The following is a 20,403-nucleotide window of genomic DNA, read 5'->3' on the forward strand; positions in this document are numbered from 1 at the left end:
ATGCTCTCCCCTTGTCAGGCCATCACATCTGGAGGCACATGATGTCCATTTGCCCATCTGAAGTTAATTTTGATCACCCAATCAAGAGCTTGTCCTATTTCTTCCCTGTATAGTTAACATTCTTTTTCCTCTTGTAACTAATAAACAATCTGTGAAGAGACATTTTAAGACCATGCATGCATCCTGTTACTCATCAAAATTCCCTCCTGGATGCATTGATGGTTCCTGCCTGTACCTAGGTTTAATATGATGATTGCAAAATGATGATTGTGCAATTAAATGCAATATCTGACCCTAGATAGGATCCTGTATTGGAAGGGAAAATGTCACAAAGGACACAGAATAAACATTAGAAATCCTGCCCTAAGCAATGAAAGGCTTTCATTTTCATTTAACAGCTAACAACGAATCAATTAACAAGCACAATCTCTCCAAGGTCTTGGACCATATACGACTCCCTGACCCCGTGTGAAACTTCTGGCACCAGGAAGGGCTCTATGCGGAAACCACCAAGTAAATCGTGCTGTTTTGAGATGGAAGACTGCAGTTCTGGTTGCACGTGTCTCAGTTTTCTTTATTTGCAGACAATACAGAAATAATGATCTGATATTGAGAGGGTCTTGAAAACAAGATGAACTGATGGAGGTCCTCCATGAAGGGACACAGCTGCAAGCCCTGTTCAGTCCCCATGCATGACTGCCGCATACTCCTTCTGGTGTTCAACCAGCTTCAGGAATACTTTATATTTCTTGTCATAATACCTGCAGGGAAAATCATGACAGAGAGCTGAATGATCTCAAGGCAAGTGGCACATAGCTTCCCCTTCCCTGTGAAGAATGGGGAGGTACTTGTCATGGTTATGCTGAAACCTCCCAGACTTTGAATACTAAGCCTTCCTAGATGGCGGGTTAGTCTGTTTTCTACTTCTACCTATTATCTATAACCTATATGAAGTGTTGTCATCTCCATTTTTGAGACTGGCACATTTGTTCAGAAAGAAGACCTACTCAGTGTGGTACAGCTATAGCCTCGCAGACCTGTAATTTAAACTTGTAGTAACTGTCTGACTTTGAAGCCTCCCATCCTGAAAGGCTTCCAATATGAAAGACCATTTCATATTCCATCTTCAATAAGTATTTTCTAAATTATGGCCCCAGGTTTGATGATGGGTGTAAAATGACAGCCTGACCACAGAAGAGACTGAACATTTGAACCACCTTTCAGGAGATTCTGCACCTGGCTTCCTTTGCAGACTGCTTTATCTTCAGTAAAACCCCACAGGAATGGAGTAATGCTTTCTGGTAGCTGTGCCCTGCCTTCTGGGTGTTTCATTGAGGATCTCACCTCCACCAGTGCTTTGCCGCTGACTCTTCAGGTGAGACCTGTTAGACCTGGCATTGGTCATGAATCAGTGAGACCTGTTAGACCTGGCATTGGTCATGAATCAGAGAGCAGAGTCTCCAAAGCTGCTTGGGCATCACAATCCGGAAGGGGGTAACAGCAGCCTGGACAAAGGACGCTGCCGCTTTGTCCTGACTCCGCTTGGCTGGGGGAGCTGGCATGGGATGAGGGTTGAGGAAGGCAGCTCAGCATGACTTGGCAGATTCCAGGGTGCTCTGAAAAGGAATCCTCACTTGAAGGAACTTCCGTGCAAGTTTGTGAACTGGGGAGGGAGGTTCTAAGAGTAGCCTTCACGTGTGCACACAAAGCTTCTCACACAGAGCTATGTTAATAGGAGCCTGCCTCTCAACATTCCACATTGAACACTCTGGTTACTTAAGAGCTGTTCTGGGGTCAGACACAGGGCTAAGAGGTGGACTTTGAAGCCTAAGTTTGAATCCCAGTGTGAACCAAGACTAGCTGTGTGACGTTTGACATGGATTTAATCTATTTGTGCCTAAATTTCTTCATCTGCAAATGGACATGACTGCCGGATCTTCCTTACCAGAGCTGTTGTATGAATTAAACAAGGGAATATGTGAAAGGTACTTAGAACTGTGTTTACTTTAAGTACCTTTCACATAATTAATAATTTAAAACAAAGGTATTCAAAGAGTTCACGGAAAATTGGATTAAAAGATACATTTAATCTAGTGCCAAAAAATGTGAAATCCGCGCATATGAAGAGTCTTCAAAAGTGTCATAGAAATACATATTATGAAAATGCTGTGTGTTGATTTCAAAATTCCCTGGCTTCAAAATAAATCTCTTTTAATTCCATTTTCCACAAACCTTTTAGATTCCCTTCATATGTAGGTACTATTAGACCTCAACTCTATAAACTTCTAAATTTATTAATCATAGCATGATGTTAGGGTCAATTTTCTCCTCCTAATGATAACTCCATGACAATATAATTTTAAGCCATCCTTTCACTATATGACAGATTGCCTGATTTTGGAATCTTGAAACTGCCAGACAGGAGCTAGGGTCAGGACCTCTTCTCATATACTTGAAGATTTCCAACTTTAATGTCCATGGCTTTATAGCAACTTTGCTCACTGGTTTTATTTGTTCCATAACTGGAATCACACTAGCATTTCTCTTTTTGTAGTTTATTTTCATTTAGAATAATATATTTAAACTTCATGTTGACAGAATTTCCTTCCTTTTTAAGGCTGGACAATATTCTATTGTATGTATGTATGTATTATTATTATGCTTATACATGCATCCATTAATAAATACTTGGATTATTCTCATGGTTTCAGCTACTGTGAATTATGCGGCTGAGAACATGGGAATAAAAATTTCTCTCCAAGAAGCTGCTTTCAATTCCTTTGAGGATGTACCCAAGGTCATGTGTGTTTTTTTTTTTTTTTTTTTTTGTTTTTGTTTTTTTTTTTGAGGAACTGCCACTCTGTTCTCTGAAGCAGCTATACCATTTTACATTCTCACCAACAGGGCAAAGAGTTCCAATCTCTCACAGTCTTGCCAACACATGTGATTTTCTTTCTTTTCTTTAATAGCAGTCATCCTTATTTATATGAGATTGTATCTTGAATTACTGATTTTCATTTCCCTAGTGGTTAGTGAAATTGATTATCTTCTTAAGTGCTTATTGACCACTTATGTATTGTCTCTGGAGAATTCTCAATTCATGTTCTTTGCTCATTTTTGAATTTGGCTGTTTGTTTTGTTGTTGAGATTGAGGCATTCTTTATATATTCTGGATAATAATCCCTTATCAAACAAATGGTTTGTAAATACTTTTTTCCATTCTGTGGACTGCCTTTGTATTGTCACGCATAAAATGTTTCAAGTTACTTTAAACTGACTTTTCTTGAGCCAAAAATAAACACTGTCTGATATAAGGGTAAGGTTTGGGATCATCCTAAAAATTTGGTTATTGAACTAAAGTCACTAGATTAGGCTCTCTGTAATCCTGACTTTTTAAATCAGCCAAATACTCTCTTACAAATTCTCTCCAACTTAGTCAGCTACTTTTGTATGGCACAGACCCAAGTAAACATCCTGTACTGTTAATGTGATTTGAAGCAGTGAGATGTGAGAGCAGCTCAGAAGGAAACTGGCTCCCTCTTTCTACTTGCAAACCCCTGGGTCACCTGCAGATGGTGGTATTGCATTGCGTCTGCCTGCTCCTTCACCATGCACAGCTGCCAGCTGCCAGCTGCCAGCCAGAAGCCAAGAATTCTTTCCTAAAAGAACAAGTAGGGTTTACAGAAAGAACCTAAAAACAGACTCCCTCAAAAGTCTTGGGAGGGTCAGGAAGACATGGAGAAGGATCATCTGTTTCTTGTTACAAAAAAAAAAAAAAAAAAAAAAAAAAGAGGGATACATCAGGACCCCAGGACCCCTCAGGGTACAGAGAAGGGTGGCAGCCTGGGGCTTCCAGTGCCAGTGGAAGCTCTGGTCTCTCCATTTGCCTGTGCTGAGCCCCCTCGGGCAAGGGCCTGCCCTCTGACCTCTGCATTTAGAGAGGGCTCCATTCAGAGGGTCCACATCCTGATTCCACTTGGAAACTAAGAAGAAAATGCATTGTAAAAATTAAAAGTAAGAAAGGAGGGAGGAGAAAGGGTGGGAAGTATACTGCTCTTAAAACTATATAGGAAATATGTAAAATTTGTTCCCTTTTTATCAATTTTAAAAATTAACAAGGCTGGCGCCGTGGTTCAATAGGCTAATCTTCCGCCTTGTGGCGCTGGCACACCGGGTTCTAGTCCTGGTCGGGGTGCCAGATTCTGTCCTGGTTGCTCCTCTTCCAGGCCAGCTCTCTGCTGTGGCCCGGGAGTGCAGTGGAGGATGGCCCAAGTGCTTGGGTCCCTGCACCCCATGGGAGACCGGGGGAAGCACCTGGCTCCTGGCTTCGGATCAGCGAGATGTGCCGGCCGCAGTGCGCCAGCAGCAGCGGCCATTGGAGGGTGAACCAATGGCAAAAGGAAGACCTTTCTCTCTGTCTCTCTTTCTCTCTCACTGTCCACTCTGCCTGTCAAAAAAAAAATTAACAACAGCAACAAGAAGAAGAAAATGCAAAGAAATTGGATGACATTTTCTATGGAATTTCCAAATCTGTTAAATACTGACCAGCACCTTTGCCTGTCTGTAAGCGAGGTAAAATTTCTTTTTATGTCTTAACCTCAGATATGAGAGTACATCAAAAAGTTCATGGAAAATACATATTGTGAAAAAACTATGCATGGATTTTGAAAAAAAAATTGCACCGAAATAAACTTATCTCCTAATTTCATTCTTCTGCGAGCTTTCTGGAGTACCCTGGAACGTCCCTAAAAATTTAAAGTCATTTCTACTCTGGCCCCATCATCTTCAAACTCACTACTGGTGACTTTGTGGAGGCCTTTTCCACTCTTTCCCACTTCTAACCTGTATTATTGAAAAAGCCTTCCATTTGGTCAACGTGTGTCTACCCTCAGCGCCCTCTAATTGATCCTCTATGAAGTATCTTTCTAGTGCCTGCATTTGGCCTTCCTGATAAGCAAGTCTCACCCCTGTCCAGCCTGTCTGCTGAGGCTTGAACCTCATGAGCATGGTTTCCAAGCTCATTGTGAGCTCACCTCTTCCTTCCCAATTCCACACTATGCCCGTCTTACTTCTTGCCATTCCCCACTGCACACTGTGCTTCAGAACTAAGAGTAGTCTAAGAGTGGTTACCTCAACATACCATGCTGTTTCCACATTTATAACTTCGCATTTGTTATCTCCTCTCCCAAGAATGTTCTTATCTACCTGGGCCTGTCTAGCAATTTACTTTAAGCATTTATAGTCAACTCAGGGGCTGGTGTTTGGCCTGGTGGTGAAGACGCAATTAAACACTCAAGTGCCATATTAGAGTATTTGGGTTTAATAGCCAGCTCTGGCTCCTAACTCCAGCTTCCTGCTAATGCAGACCTTGGGAAGCACTTGTGGTTCCTGCCACTTACTTGGGAGACCTGGATTGAGCTACTAGCTCCTAATTTTAGCTCTCAGGTGGAACTGTTGTGAGATTTAGGGAGTGAATCAGTAGATAGGAGCTTTCTCTGTGTCTCTCTCCCCCTCTCCCTTTGTCTCTTTGCTGCTCAAATAAATAATTTTTTTTCTTTTTTTTTTTTGACATATTTCTTTTTAACTTTTATTTAATGCATATAAATTTCCAAAGTACGACTTATGGATTACAATGGCTTCCCCCCCATACCGTCCCTCCCACCCACAACCCTCCCCTTTCCCACTCCCTCTCCCCTTCCATTCACATCAAGATTCATTTTCGATTATCTTAATATACAGAAGATCAGCTTAGTATACATTAAGTATGGATTTCAACAGTTTGCTCCCACACAGAAACATAAAGTGAAAAATAATAGATGATTTTTTTTAAATGATGATGAAATCAGAGCAGACCTATTGTCATGTTTAATCCCAGTGAGAGTCAAGTTGGGAATTGATAATTTCTTTCTTTCTTTTTTTTTTTTTTTTTTTTTTTACAGAGGATCAGTTTAGTATGCATTGAGTAAGGATTTCAACAGTTTGCACCCCCATAGAAACACAAAGTGAAATATATTGTTTGAGTACTCGTTATAGCATTAAATCTCAATGTACAGCACATTAAGGATAGAGATCCTACATGAGGAGTAAGTGCACAGTGACTCCTGTTGTTGACTTTACCAATTGACACTCCTGTCTATGGCATCAGTAATCTCCCTATGCTCCAGTCATGAGTTTCCAAGGCTATGGAAGCCCTCTGAGTTCTCCGACTCTTATCTTGTTTAGACAAGGTCATAGTCAAAGTGGAGGTTCTCTCCTCCCTTCAGAGAAAGGTACCTCCTTCTTTGAAGACCTGTTCTTTCCACTGGGATCTCACTCACAGAGATCTTTTGCCAGAGTGTCTTGGCTTTCCATGCCTGAAATACTCTCATGAGCTTTTCAGCCAGATCCGAATGCCTTTAGGGTTGATTCTGAGGCCAGAGTGCTATTTAGGACATCTGCCATTCTATGAGTCTGCTGAGTATCTCACTTCCCATGTTGGATCACTCTCCCCTTTATTTACTCCATCAGTTAGCGTTAGCAGGTACTAGACTTGTCTATGTGCTCCCTTTGACTCCCAGTCCCTCCACCATGACCAACTGTGAACTGAAACTTATCACCTGGAACAGTGAGATGGCATTGGTACATGCCACCTCGATGGGATTGAATTGGAATCCCCTGGTATGCTTCCAACTCCACCAAATTCCATTGGACTTTTCCTCCACTCAACATCTTTACCTCACTCCTACAGGGTCACTCTTTCTTTTCTGAGCTACTTTGTCACCTGGTAAGACTTCCGTTATAGAATTTATCTGCTTGTTCTGAAATGAATGATATGCTTAAAGCAGACTGTGTCTTATTTTTCCTGTACATCCTACCTGGAGCTCAGCATAATTCCCTGAATATGGCAGGAGCTCAATAATATTTTGTTAACCTGGGATTAAACCATTGATCAAGTTCATTCTGCGGTCCTGAATGCCAGATAATGCTGAGTGTAAAGGAAGGAGCAGAGTCTTTTGGCAGGTGATAGGAGAGATGCCCATTTTAGAACAGAGAAGAAAAGATTTGCTGCCATGACCTGGGAAAAAGAACACCGGTCCAAAAGTTCAGCTTGCATTTTACCCCCAGGTCTGGTCTAACTAGTTCTACAATCTCTAGGGAAGCAAAAGTGACTTTACCTCTCTGGAACTTAGTTTTTTCCAGTATTAAATGAAACTACTGGATTGACTTGCAAAGTCTACTCCAGATCTGCAGTTGCATGTGTTTGTATGTTCTCATTCCTTAGCCCTGTTATGTGAAAATAGAACTTACTTTTTATCCTCACGTCTCGGGAACACGACTTTCCCAACTTTGCTCATTCTTGCCATCGCTTCCTATTAAATGGAAAACATAACACAGTGAGCTGAGTTGGAAAGCTTAAAGACCACAGTGAGGCTTGTCATGGCCAAAAACATTCTAATTGGAATTCACTTCCCTTTAAGATAGTCAGTGGATCCATATTGTTTTCAACTTCTTTTCTTTAACATTAAGAATAAAATCTGATGACTGTTTAAGGTCACACCTATGACCACACATCCTGGGCTAATAAATTGCCACGTAGTGAACAAATAACCGTAAAGGCCAAACACTTCTGTGATGGCCTCCAGAGACCAATGTGGGGAGCTAGTTTTCCTCTTCACAGCCAGAGTACACAGTCTACTTAACTAAAGATCATAACTAGATGTAGCTGACTTTACATCTGTGCTGTAGGATAAAATATTTAAGACCCCTTCAATTTGCCATCAACACTTTCCCCAGCAGTCTCTAGAGCTGAGTAGAGATGTGAGACTCAGGGCTGAGTCCAATTGACCTGAGTTCTGGAATGTGACTTCAGGATGTTCCAGTCGTTACCATGGGGCACACACACAAATGACACACTGTAGCATCTGGGTGGATGTGGAACACGTGTGGGGCAACAGGATCAGCCATAGACTGCGCTGGTTCCATTGTTATATACACATAAGGGTTAGCAGTCCTCTGAGGCTGTGGAGACCAGGGGAAAGTTAAGGGAAAGGCAGTAAACCCAAACTTTGGGAGCCCAAAGACCTGACGAGGGGGGACGGCAGCAAGAGCACAACAAAGCTGCAGAGAATGGCCCTGCCTTAGAAACACACATTGAACTTAGACTATTAGAGATGTGGTCCTCTCTGGGGTCACATGGGGACAGCTTCTCACTCCACACATTTATGACCCACTCACCACGTCTCACATGCTGTGCTAGAGCTAAGATTTACATAAGACACTCTTGTTGCTCTAGAGAAACATATCAGGGAGGGAGGGAAAAATGTAGAAAGATGACTAACATACAGATTGTGAGAACCCCTGGGTTTCTTCAAAACAAATACCAGTATCCCCCTGACCACCTTTGCTACCTTACTGTGCTTGACTGATAGATTTGCATATCACTAATGACCTCTTACATGCCCTGGGCTGGTTTATAAGTTAATTTCCTGCCTTCTCCACTCCCTCCCGCATCCAGAATGCAAGCTGCCCAAGGGCAGGGCCTTTGTTTACTATTGAGTCTCAGCATCCAGAATATTACCAAAACATTTAAGCCTCTTTTATGTGCCAAGCATAGCACTCAACATTCACGGGCTTCTCATCACAGAATGGAAAGGATGGAGTTGACACTGTGGCATAGCAGGTTAAGCTGCCGCCTGCAGTGCCAGCATCCCATATGGGTGCCAGTTCGAGACCCAGCTCCTCCACTTCTGATCCAGCTCTCTGCTATGGCCTGGGAAAGTAGTAGAAGATGGCCCAAGTCCTTGGGCCCCTGCAGCTGCATGGGAGACCTGGAAGAAGCTCTTGGCTCCTGCCTTTGGATTGGCCCAGCTAGAGCAGTTGTGGCCAATTGGAGAGTGAACCAGCAGATGGAAGACCTCTCTCTCTGTCTCTCCTCCTCTTGCTGTGTAACTCTGACTTTCAAATAAATAAATAAGTAAAAAAAAAAAAAAAAGAATGGAAAGGACATTTACCAAGTTCAAAACAGAGTGTGATGTGTAAGTCCTATGCTAGAGGTGGATAAACTTCTTTTCAGTAGTTACCCAAGGGTTAGGAAACTCAATAGCTTTTTATCTGCTAACATACACAAATGTCCACTCCTGTTAGCTTGCTCTACTGGTTCTTCCCTAGCATAACATGAACATTCTGAATGAGTTACCTGGTTTCCCAGTCTTCCACAGAGAAGAAAGAGCTGATTGGGAGGTGAGAGATACTAAGAGTAGCAAGCAGGAAGGACATTTGAAATCTCATTGGCTGGAAAGCCAGAGGGAAAAGACAAAAATTAAAATGGGGTTGTCTGGAGCCCTTTAGTGAAGGGGCAGAGAGGAAAATACTGCTTAGTGAGTTGTGGCTGCTCCATATTTGAAGAGCTCTGCTTACCCTAGCACATGTTGAAACATTTCCCTTCACAAACTACCTTTTTGTTAAAAGTTTAAAAAATTTATTTGAAAGGTAGAGAGAGAGAGAGAGAGAAAGAAAGAGATCTCTCTTGTGGCTCATTGCTCAAATGCGTGCAACAACTCAGCCTGGATCTCCCAGTGTGGGTGTTAAGGACCCATATACTTGAGCCATCATGCTGCCTCCCAGCAAGCACATCGGCAGGAAGCTAGAATCAAGAGCAGATTTTGGACTCAAGTCCAGGCATTCTGACCAGGGCTGCAGGAGTCCCAAGTTGCATCTTAATCACTGTGCCAGACACCTGCCCCTACAGACCAACTTCTGCTTCTCTTAAAGCAAGCCCCACATCTTGCAGAGAGGGTTTCAGCAATTGCCATGCTCAACTTTGCTACCCATCCTCATTTTGTCCTTGCTTGTTCCTTGCCTGATGCTTCCAGGGGGGACCTTGCCTCCTGTCAGCCAACTCTCAAATGCCGGCAGGGAGTGTTCCTCTTGGTTGGGCTCAGGCCACATGTGAGACAGCCAGCCTTCCAGGATTGCCTTCCTGGGTGGGATCCAGGAAACTTGTATTAAGGAAGGGCCTCCAGAAATGTTATTTTCTTCCCTCTGTAACAGATGTGTGGACAACTGGCCGACACCAGGGATTCTCTTTTTCCTTTCTTCCCATTACCTTTGCTTGTTTCAAAAAATAAATTACTGAGAAATAAATGCCAGCAACAGAGAATTTGAAGGTTTAAATGGAGGGTATTTTGCCTCTTAAAAAGTACCCATGTGAGAGTTAAACTTAGGCCAGCCATGGACTGACTCCACTGAGAAGGCTCTTGCCTGAGTCAGCCCTGCTGCTGCCTCCCCCTAGCCTGAGGCCCTGCACACCCCACTCCAGCAATGTGGGCTTCTCTCCATCACAGCATGTGTAACATGGCACCGTCCCTTGGTGCTAGCACATCAGTCTGCTCCACTTGCCTGCGGACCCTGTAAGGCAGGGACTGTTGCAATTATTTTCAGTGCCAAACCCAGCATCTGGCAGGTTGCATGCACTCAGGGAATGTCTACAGAATGGATGGACGTACGGATGAGGCCTGTGACAGAATGTTAAAATGGAATTTCAGCTGCAATCTTAAGATGACAGATATAAGATACCAAAGTGAACTGGAAACAGACCACCCTGGAACATTTGTAAAAAGGGTGGTTGAAGACCCATTAATCAACTTCTAAACCTTTCAGGCACATGGAAGGTCAGAAAAAGAGATGGATTTTTGGTTTTTTGCACATCAGGCCTCCTTCCAGGGGAGGTTTTAGGGGAGCTTCCCCCATTCGAGTCAAGAGAGTAGAACTTTGCTGAGATAAGCTGAGAACTGGCCGTGTGTCGCTGAGGTTCTGGTACACAATGGACTGTGTGGAAGAAGAGCAAACATCTGTGGTGTAGAAGTGAAGGGAGAGGTGGCGGTGAGGTCAGCTGGCACTGCCAGGCTGTGGGACTCCCAAAGGCATGGCTGTTTCCTGTGGGCGCTTGGTGGCCCACACATGACAGGACTGTCAAGGGTTGTCTTAGATCCTGTCTGATATGGGGACCTAGTGAACCTGGGGGTGAGCTACTGGGTTTCTAGGGAGTCGAGAGAAGAGTAAGAAACCAACTAGAGTAGAGACATTTAGCACGGTCAAGGTTATTGCTTGTGAGAGGTTGTGATGGAGCCTATGAGACCAAGGGCTAATTGTCAACACTTAGTAGGCCAAGAGAGCAGAAAGCTGATCAGCTAAGAGCTCTCCTACACACCCATCCTCTACTCCTTCCTATGACCCCAGAGGGACAAGAAGGAGCGAGGATGTTGGAGAGGAAGAGAAGGAAGACGGAAGAATCTGATCATGGCTGCCTCTTCTCATCTGTGCACATGCTGGCTGGAGAGACACTGGGAGATGTTTATATTTTACCTGATACAGGCCTTGATGATATTTGAATTTCTACATTTTGGCCATGTCTCACAATTTAAAGAGGCCATAAAACTTGTATTACCTAAGTCACTAGTCACTGTGCTAAGTAAAGGAGCTACCAGGATGTTTAACCAGGGAAGGCAGAGTGAGCTCCACTGTTCAAAGGAGTGGAGGTAGTAGGAATAAAAAAAATTTTTTTCTGTTCAATCTCAAGAATTGGGTTTGTGCTACATAATCTTTTATTTTACCCAGATGTTCATTTATTTGAAAGGCACACACACACACACACTCAGTATTCCTATCTATTGTTCCACTCCCCAAATGCCTGCAACAGCTAAGCTGGGTCAGGCCAAAGTCAGCACAAGGCACTCAATCCAGATCTCTCATGCAGGTAGCAGAGACCCAACTAATCCCAGGTTATGTATTAGCAGGAAGGCTGAATTAAGAGCGAAGCTGAGGCCCAAACCCAGGAACTCTGATACAGGATGCAGAAATTTCAAGTGAAATCTTAACCACTACACAGAACACCTCCTTCTACTCAACTTGATAAACATGTTATATAGGCATAATAAATATTATATGGAAATATATTAAATGTTTACAAGTTGGAGAACATTCATGATCTTTTTTTTGTCAGCTTGATTTTTGTGTTTTCTAAATTTTCTACAGTGCTATATGTTGATTTTATAATTGTAAGGAAAATACAAATATACCGCATTATAGTTTTTAAGAAAAGTCATGCTTTCCTGGGTAGTCCAAAGGAACCAGGCTAATTTCTTACCCCCTGGAAGGCAGGGTGATTACAGGTAGCTGACTCAAGGTGGCCAATGCCCAGAGACTCAATGCCGTCCCTACAAATAGCACTGCTGAGTTTCCCAATTTCTCCAAGTAATTAACATAAAACTGAAACCTCATGAAACCACTGGCTGCAGTAAATCTGGAAATTACCACAGCATAACAATATGAATTTATTATGGAAATGCTGACATGGGCTAAATATAGTTACCCCCACAATGTATTTCTGTTCAAAAGGGTTTATTTGAAGTTGGCCTCCAAATTCATATTTTTTGTCAGCAGGCAGGAGCTGGGCAATGTTCATTTGCAGCACGCTACCCTCTTTGAGAGTCTAGACAGCACAATGAATACAGTGACTTTTCTTTTCTTGCCCACACAATGGAAGCTTTTTAAAAACAAAATATTTTGCAGAATAGCATTTTAATCACTTCTTGTATTTCTCTTTATAAGGCAGAGCTATAAATAAGCCATGAAAGTTCACATTTGATTGTCATTTCTGAAAGCAAGTGGAGGGTTTCTGGAGGAAAAAATAGGGGCCCTGTACCATGGCCATGAAAGGCCACATTCATGGGCTGTGACCCTGCCTTGGCGTGTCAAGGCCGAGATAGCAGTCAGTGCACACTGCTCACCACTTCTCTTGAAGCAGCATTGGCAATCACCAGGCCTCTGTGTGGGCAGAGGAAACACCCACTTCTCATGTGTTAGGGCCTGGCATGTGAGGCCTCGCTGGGGTGATTAACAGGAAAGATGGGCGAAGGGAAGAAATGGGACTCTTCCATCGTCTTGGAAGATGTGAATTCCATGAGTGGCAGGCACATTGATGCTGGCAAAATGGGGAGCCTGGGGCCTAGAACTTTCACGTCCGCCCTGGGCAGCAGTGGCCTTTAGACTCTGGGGAAGAATGCCAGGTATCCCAGTCATAGTTGCCAAAGAGCATGCTAGGATTGGCAGTGTCCTGTCCAGGGTCGCCATCTACAGGGAAGAATGTACATTGGGACCTGGTGTGGTGGGTGCTGGCTCTGTTCACCTCCCAGAGGCAGGAACCTCACCACTGCAGGGCTAAGGCCTAGCATGGTTGTAGCACTTACAGTACTTGGTTAATGTCTGCTGGGCTGCTGAATGAAAGGATGATAACTCTGATAACAGAGGCCACGTCAGATCATCAAAGCCAGTGTTTGTTTAGCAGCATAGGAACTCTGTAGGGAATATTCAAGATAATCCAATAGGTTCTGAGAGAAAATATTGGAAGTGCCATTCTATAATTTTTAGGCTAAATAAATTAATCAAGGTGTACCAGCACTTACTATGTGGCTTGGCACGAGATCTGTCAGTGGAGCCACATATCAGATAGTCGTGAGTCACCTAAGATGCATGGGGTCTCTGGAGAGAATACTGGGAGCTCTCCAGCACCAAGAGGATGGCAGGATGACACTCACTTATAAGTGATGTGCTCCCAGAGTTGGCTATATGTTGTCACTTGCATGTCTAAGATTAGTGGACTTCTTGGATTTACTTGATTTTTATTTAACATGCACAGTATGGGCAAGCGGCTGAAAAAGACTCAGTCATAAATTTCAGGTGATAGTGTCAATTTAGATGGAAGTCAACTAGAACATGGTGGCACTTCCACTCAGTCTAGCTCTTCCAGGGTAAAAACAGTGACTGTCTCAGCAGATAAGGTAATGGCAGGGAAAAAGTCCAAATTGGTAAGAAGACTGAGATATGGATATACAAGCACATACAAAATCATTTAGAGGGGCTGGCACTGTGGCATACTAGGTTAAGCCTCCCCCTGTGGTGTCAGCATCCCATATGGCCCAGCTGTTCCTCTTCTGATCCAGCTCCCTGCTAATGTGCCTGGGAAAGCAGTGGAAGATGACCCAAACGCCTGGGCCCCTGTCAATCATGTGAGAGACCAGGATGGATTTCTAGGCTTCTGGCTTTGGCCTGGCCCAACCTCAGCAGTCATGACCATTTGGGGAGTGAACCAACAGGTTAAAGATTCTTTTTCTCTCTCCATCTCTTTTTCTCTCTCTCCCTCCCTACTGCCCCCCCCCCCCCGCCATCTCTCACTCTCTCTGTAACTCTGCCTTTCAAATAAATCAAATAAATCTTAAAAACAAAAAAGGACTGGGGACCAGTGCTGTGGTGTAGCAGGTTAAGTCACCACCTGAGATGCCAGTATTCTATATGGGCACTAGTTCAAGTCCAGGCTGCTCCACTTCCAATCCAACTCTCTGCTTATGGCCTGGAAAAGCATCAGAGGATGGCTCAAGTCCTTGGGCCCCTGCACCCACATGGGAGACCTGAAGAAACTCTTGGATCCTGGCTTTGGATGGGCCCAGCTCCAGCTGTTGTGGCCAGCTGGGAAGTGAACCAGTGGATAGAAGACTTCTCTCTGTTGCTTCCTTTCTGTGTCTGTAACTCTGCCTCTCAAATAAATAAATAAACCTTTAAAAAATAATTTAGAAACTGGAAAAACTCTTGAAAAACTCACCTGATCATAGACATTTAGGATAGCTTTCTATCTCAGTAATGTTAGTATGAAGCCATTGTGATAGACAAACACATCTGAAATAGTTTTATTCCACTTAAATTTAATGTTTTATAGTATAAACGATCCCCAGGCACAGAATAACATGTTTATACATTGACATAAATTCATGAAATGTGCATATTTCATAAATAAGTTTCCACACAGTAGGATGCATGTCCTGTTTTCTTAACTGATATATGAGTGTACAATCCAAAACTCATGACGTCCATTGGCTCAAAAGTTGACTAACACTGCCATTGCCACATTATAAGTTTAATCCAACATCTCCAAAGTGCTTACTTGGTGCTGGGCATTGGGCTGATCACTTCATGTACATGACCTATTCAACAACGTGGAATAGGACTTAATGACTCAGACACTGTCATCTCTCTCCATTTTGTTGGTAAAGGAACTGACCAGGGTGGGTATAAGCAACTCGCTGGGCCGTTGCTAAGCCCTGCTCTCAGACCCGATGGTACCATCCTCCTGACGTTTGAGTCTCGTGGGCTTGGGTTCAAATCCCAGTTCTGCTGCTTGTGAGCTGCATGGGTAAGGAGAGTGAGAAGGTATGTGTGTGAGATGCACCAACACAGCACCCTGCACCTTTCTTCTGAGATGCTGACACACAGCTCTGAAACACACCAGCCTGCCTTCGGGAGGAGCTCTGATTCATCTTACTGGAACAAGTTCACATGCTAATGTGTGGGCTGAGGCACATGACCCCACCACAGAAAAACAGAAAGTATATCAATGTGATTTTTCTCCAACAAGCCTTAAGAAATAGCTAGTTGTTCTTTAATTTGTTTTGCTTCTTTTTTTCTTTCTGCCACAGTCATCTTTTGACCTGCACCTGGTGTTCTGTGTGACCCTTGGGCACTGCAGACAAAAATGCCAACTGAGAAACAGGAAGGGATGAGAGAAAAGAAAGAGTGGGAGAGTCTCGATCACTAACTGTAACAAAGACTGGCGCGCGCACACACACACACACACACACACTGCTTGCTTTAAAGTATTGATTTCATGGGTGTCCACATTCATCAAAACTCATCTAACTGTACACTTAGGATTTGTGTATTTTACTTTGTGCATACCTTATCTCAACTTCAACTTATAAAAGGAAAAGAATAGACACTGAATAGTTGTGTCATTAGATTTAGATTTTACTTAATTTCCCATTATAAACATGCCTACTAAATGTAAATAAAAAATTTAGATACCCAAGTCTTCAATTTACCTCTAAAATATACCTCCAATCAGCTTCTTAATCATAAAGGAGAGGGGGCAGAGACTCTATTGTTGTGGGAAGTGTAGACGTTAGTGGAAAGATTCAGAGACTTAGAGATAAATGGGCTTTGGTTTGGATCTGAACTGTATGAGCTAAACTTCAGTTTTCCCATCTATAAAGTGGGAATAATATCTACTCACAGGGTGGATGGAAATTCCTACTGGATTCTCTAGTCACCACCTCCAGACTGGTCTCCCGACTTCTGTTTGGGCTTCCTCATAGCAATCAGGCCTAGTGACTGACATAAAGACTCCTTGGGTGGGTGTTTTGTGTAGCAATTTACCATGCTTCTTGGGATGCCTGCATCCCATATTGGAGTGCCTAGGTTTCAGTTCTGGCTCTGCTCCTGATTCTAGCTTCTTGCTAATGTGCACTGTGGGAGGCAGCTGGTGCTGGTTCAAATACCTGGGTCCCTCCAGCCCACATGAGAGACCCAAGACTGTGTCCCTGGTTCCTGGATTTGGCTTGACCCAGCCCCAGCCAGGGGCATTTGGGAAGTGAACCAGCAAATAGGAATCAGAGACAGTCTCTCTCTCTCTCTCTCTCTCTCTCTCTCTCTCTCTCTCTCTGTGTGTGTGTGTGTGTATGTATATGTATATGTGTGTGTATGTGTATGTGTCTGCCAATAAAATCAATAAAATTTTTAAAAACGCCTGAGTATACCAGACTGCTTGACTTTGGCATTGGGTTCTACTGCTTCCAAGCTCCATGATCACAGACAAATGCCTATTTCATTGAAGCCTACTTCCCTGTCGTAAAGTGTGGATAGCAGCAACCTGCCTCTCAGAGGACTGTCATGAGGGTCTTTTGAGTTACTGAGGGAAAGTACATTGAACAACATCAGCACACAGCAAATGTTCCATAGTCCTTACACGTCTGTCAGCCTGCTAGCATGCAAGCTTGCTGTGGCCAGGAAATCTTACCAATTCATTCATTCACTGTACTAAGGACAGTGCCTGGCCAGGACAGGCAAGCCATCAATGCTTGTTGAATGAATAAATGAATGAAATAATAAATAAGATTTTATTTCTCTGGGATGTTTGTACCCACATACTTCTGACACCACATGTATGGGTTTTTCCATTGCACTAACGAGTTTTGTAACTCTCCACACACCAATTTCAACACTAACTGCCTGGAGTTGGTGTCAGATGCCATAGGTTTAAAGACTCCCTGATCGGTGACAACTGACTGAACACCAAAAAGGAAACCTGTTGAAGTGAAATGGACACTATGGGAAACGGTGACTTGATCAGCATAGCCCTGACTGTTAATGAACAACTTAATACATTATCCCTCTTAGTAGTTTTTTTGTCTGTTCTACTTAATATGACTGGTTTAATTCTGTAATTAATACACAGTTATTCTTAAGTGTTGAAAATTAACTGAAATGTGATCCCTGTTAAACATAAGAGTAGGAATAAGAGGGGGAAGAGATGTATAATTTGGGACATGCTCAAGCTGACTTGCCCCAAATGGTAGAGTTAGAAACATACCAGGGGATTCCAATTCAATCCCATCAAGGTGGCATGTACCAATGCCATCTCACTATTCCAAGTGATCAATTTCAGTTCACAATTGATCATAATGAAAGGACTAAGAGTCAAAGGGAGCACATAAACAAGTCTAGTACCTGCTAACACTAACCAATAGAATAAATAAAGGGGAGAGTGATCCAACATGGGAAGTGAGATACTCAGCAGACTCATAGAATGGCAGATGTCCTAAATAGCACTCTGGCCTCAGAATCAACCCTAAAGGCATTCGGATCTGGCTGAAAAGCCCATGAGAGTATTTCAGGCATGGAAAGCCAAGACATTCTGGCAAAAAGATCTCTGTGAGTGAGATCCCAGTGGAAAGAACAGGTCTTCAAAGAAGGAGGTACCTTTCTCTGAAGGGAGGAGAGAACCTCCACTTTGACTATGACCTTGTCTAAACAAGATAAGAGTCGGAGAACTCAGAGGGCTTCCATAGCCTTGGAAACTCATGACTGGAGCATAGGGAGATTACTGATGCCATAGACAAGAGTGTCAATTGGTAAAGTCAACAACAGGAGTCACTGTGCACTTACTCCTCATGTAGGAACTCTGTCCTTAATGTGCTGTGCATTGAGATTTAATGCTATAACGAGTACTCAAACAATATATTTCACTTTGTGTTTCTATGGGGGTGCAAGCTGTTGAAATCTTTACCTAATGCATACTAAACTGATCTTCTGTAAAAAAAAAAAAAAAGAAATTATCAATTCCCAACTTGACTCTCACTGGGATTAAACATGACAATAGGTCTGATCTGATTTCATCATCATTAAAAAAAATCATCTATTATTTTTCACTTTATGTTTCTGTGTGGGAGCAAACTGTTGAAATCCTTACTTAATGTATACTAAGCTGATCTTCTGTATATTAAGATAATCGAAAATGAATCTTGATGTGAATGGAAGGGGAGAGGGAGTGGGAAAGGGGAGGGTTGTGGGTGGGAGGGACGGTATGGGGGGGAAGCCATTGTAATCCATAAGTCGTACTTTGGAAATTTATATTCATTAAATAAAAGTTTAAAAAAAAAAAGACTCAGTCCTACAGGACTGCCACCAATTCAGATGCCAATTGCAAGGCCAGGGCTTCTTGTACTTCTGAATGAGTGACTATAAACTGGGGACTCCCGCAATCCCCAGCTACGGCTTTGACATTCAGGAAAGTTTACTTACTATTATCAGTTTATGATAAAGGGCACAACTCAACCACAGCTAAATAGAAGAGGGGCATAAGACAAGGTATGAAAAGGGTGCAATGAGCTTCCATGCTATCTCCAGGCTTGTTACCCTCCTGGCACCTCCATGTGTTCACCAGCACCAGCCAGAAGGCTATCTGAATTCCATCCTTTAAGGATTTTCAGGAAAATCCCCTTATGGAGATATACTTGGTTAAATCGTTTGGTGTTGGTGATAAGCCCAATCTCTAGCTCTTTTCCATGCCGGCAAGTTAAGAGGAAGAAGTGAAATTTTCAGACCTCTATTCATGCCTTGGTCTTTCTGTTGGACCAGCTCTGATCCTGAGACTATGTAGGAGCTCTCAGTCATTAGTCATCTTATTTGTTTATGCAAAACCACTTATCACTCTGGAGATTCCAAAGATTTAGGAGCTGTGTGCCAGGAACCATAGAGAAACTCCAAATATTTATCTCTTAATATATTAAAGTTTTCCCTCCTAAAAATTGCAATGGACGCCCAGTGCTTTTTGAATGAAATTCAGATTTCATAGGGCAGTCTGAAACTTCAACAAGGAACTTGGGCCAGCATTTCCAGTCTTCTCTTATGCCTGCCTGCTCCCTCTGCTGGCTGTGCTGGAAACACACATTGGTCAGCTTGATGGAATGTGCCAAACTTGCACCTCCGCGTTTTTTTTGTTTGTTTGTTTGTTGTGGTTTTTTTTTTTTTTTTTGCCTCTCTCAGGAATGCTCTTTTCTTAGATCTCTAATTACCTGAATTTTTCAAATGATTGGACCTCTTCAAACACATTCTCTAAAAGGCTGTCCTTGACCACTCTGGCTGGAGCAGTCGTCTCCTAAACACCAGCCATCCCATCTCATTTTCTTATTTCATAACCCTGCATTGCATGCATCATCATCTGAAATTGTATGGTCAATTTATTTGTTCATTGTTCACCTCCCTCTCTGTAGCCTTTGCCTCTTCCCCTCCGGTTTGAATCTAAGATCCATGAAAGCAGGATCCCCGGCCTATTCTTCATCAATACGTCCCTAGCTTTTAGCCGGGCATGGGTTAAATGCCAAGCTGAAAGCATAAATTTATTGAATGCTTATTTTATGCAAAGTACTGTATATACATCTCACCTTATGGGATGCTAACAAACATTTGGGGTCTTATCATCTAAAGTTACAATGAGGAAAAAGTCTCAGAAAAGCTCAGTGATTTTTCTAAGCCAGTAACAGCCCCAGCCAAGATTGGAAACTTGTTTAAAATCATGAATAAGACCAGGCACTTTCAGTGAGGAGCTCATAGGCCTAGGCAGATCTCCAGCTTTAGCTCAGGACAATTTATCTTCCCTTAATGACTTTGGGGCCCCGTGTAACCCTAAAAGTTTGCTTTCTCCACTGTCAAAGACAAATTCAATTACAGTCATTATGTTGTGATTAGCAAGGCAGGAAGGTGAATTCATTGATGTATAGAAAGGCTGTTCATATTAACTTTTGAAACAAACCAAATCACTGCCAGCTGTATGACCCTGAGCAAGACCCTCCTCCTCCCTGCGACTCACTTTCCTTATCAGTAGACAGAGGGGGTTGGATTACATTATCTCCAAAGTCTTTGCCAGCTCTGTAATCTGTTGGTTCCATGCACATGTATTTTTTGATTAACTCACAGTTGATACATTATTCCTTACTCCCAGTGGTATTATACTAGGGTTTTACCTGGCCTACTCCAACG

The 20,403-nt window shown here is 42.9% G+C and overlaps 1 protein-coding gene across 27 annotated transcripts in view; it reads right to left on the minus strand.

The window, feature by feature from the left end:
• Nucleotides 1–553: 553 nt before the first annotated feature.
• Nucleotides 554–20,403, minus strand: part of FGGY (FGGY carbohydrate kinase domain containing) — a 511,202-nt gene continuing 491,352 nt past the window's right edge. For 16 of the 27 annotated variants that reach the window (XR_016237331.1, XR_011390683.2, XR_016237332.1 and 13 more), the window contains 2 exons: nt 7,288–7,349; nt 554–761 (listed from right to left, as the gene is read on the minus strand). Coding sequence is in view for 23 of the 27 variants with exons in the window: in XM_070078415.2 (XP_069934516.1) it covers nt 680–761; nt 7,288–7,349 (144 nt within the window). In the remaining 4 variants the exon portion in view is untranslated. Of the gene's footprint in view, nt 762–7,287; nt 7,350–14,715; nt 15,216–20,403 lie in introns of those variants that run through there. The other 11 variants (XM_089337318.1, XM_089337330.1, XM_089337319.1 and 8 more) reach the window with 2 other exon arrangements.

Source organism: Oryctolagus cuniculus, chromosome 7 (assembly GCF_051225735.1).
Source record: "Oryctolagus cuniculus isolate XC-2025 breed Fujian yellow rabbit chromosome 7, ASM5122573v1, whole genome shotgun sequence".
Taxonomy (NCBI): domain Eukaryota; kingdom Metazoa; phylum Chordata; class Mammalia; order Lagomorpha; family Leporidae; genus Oryctolagus; species Oryctolagus cuniculus.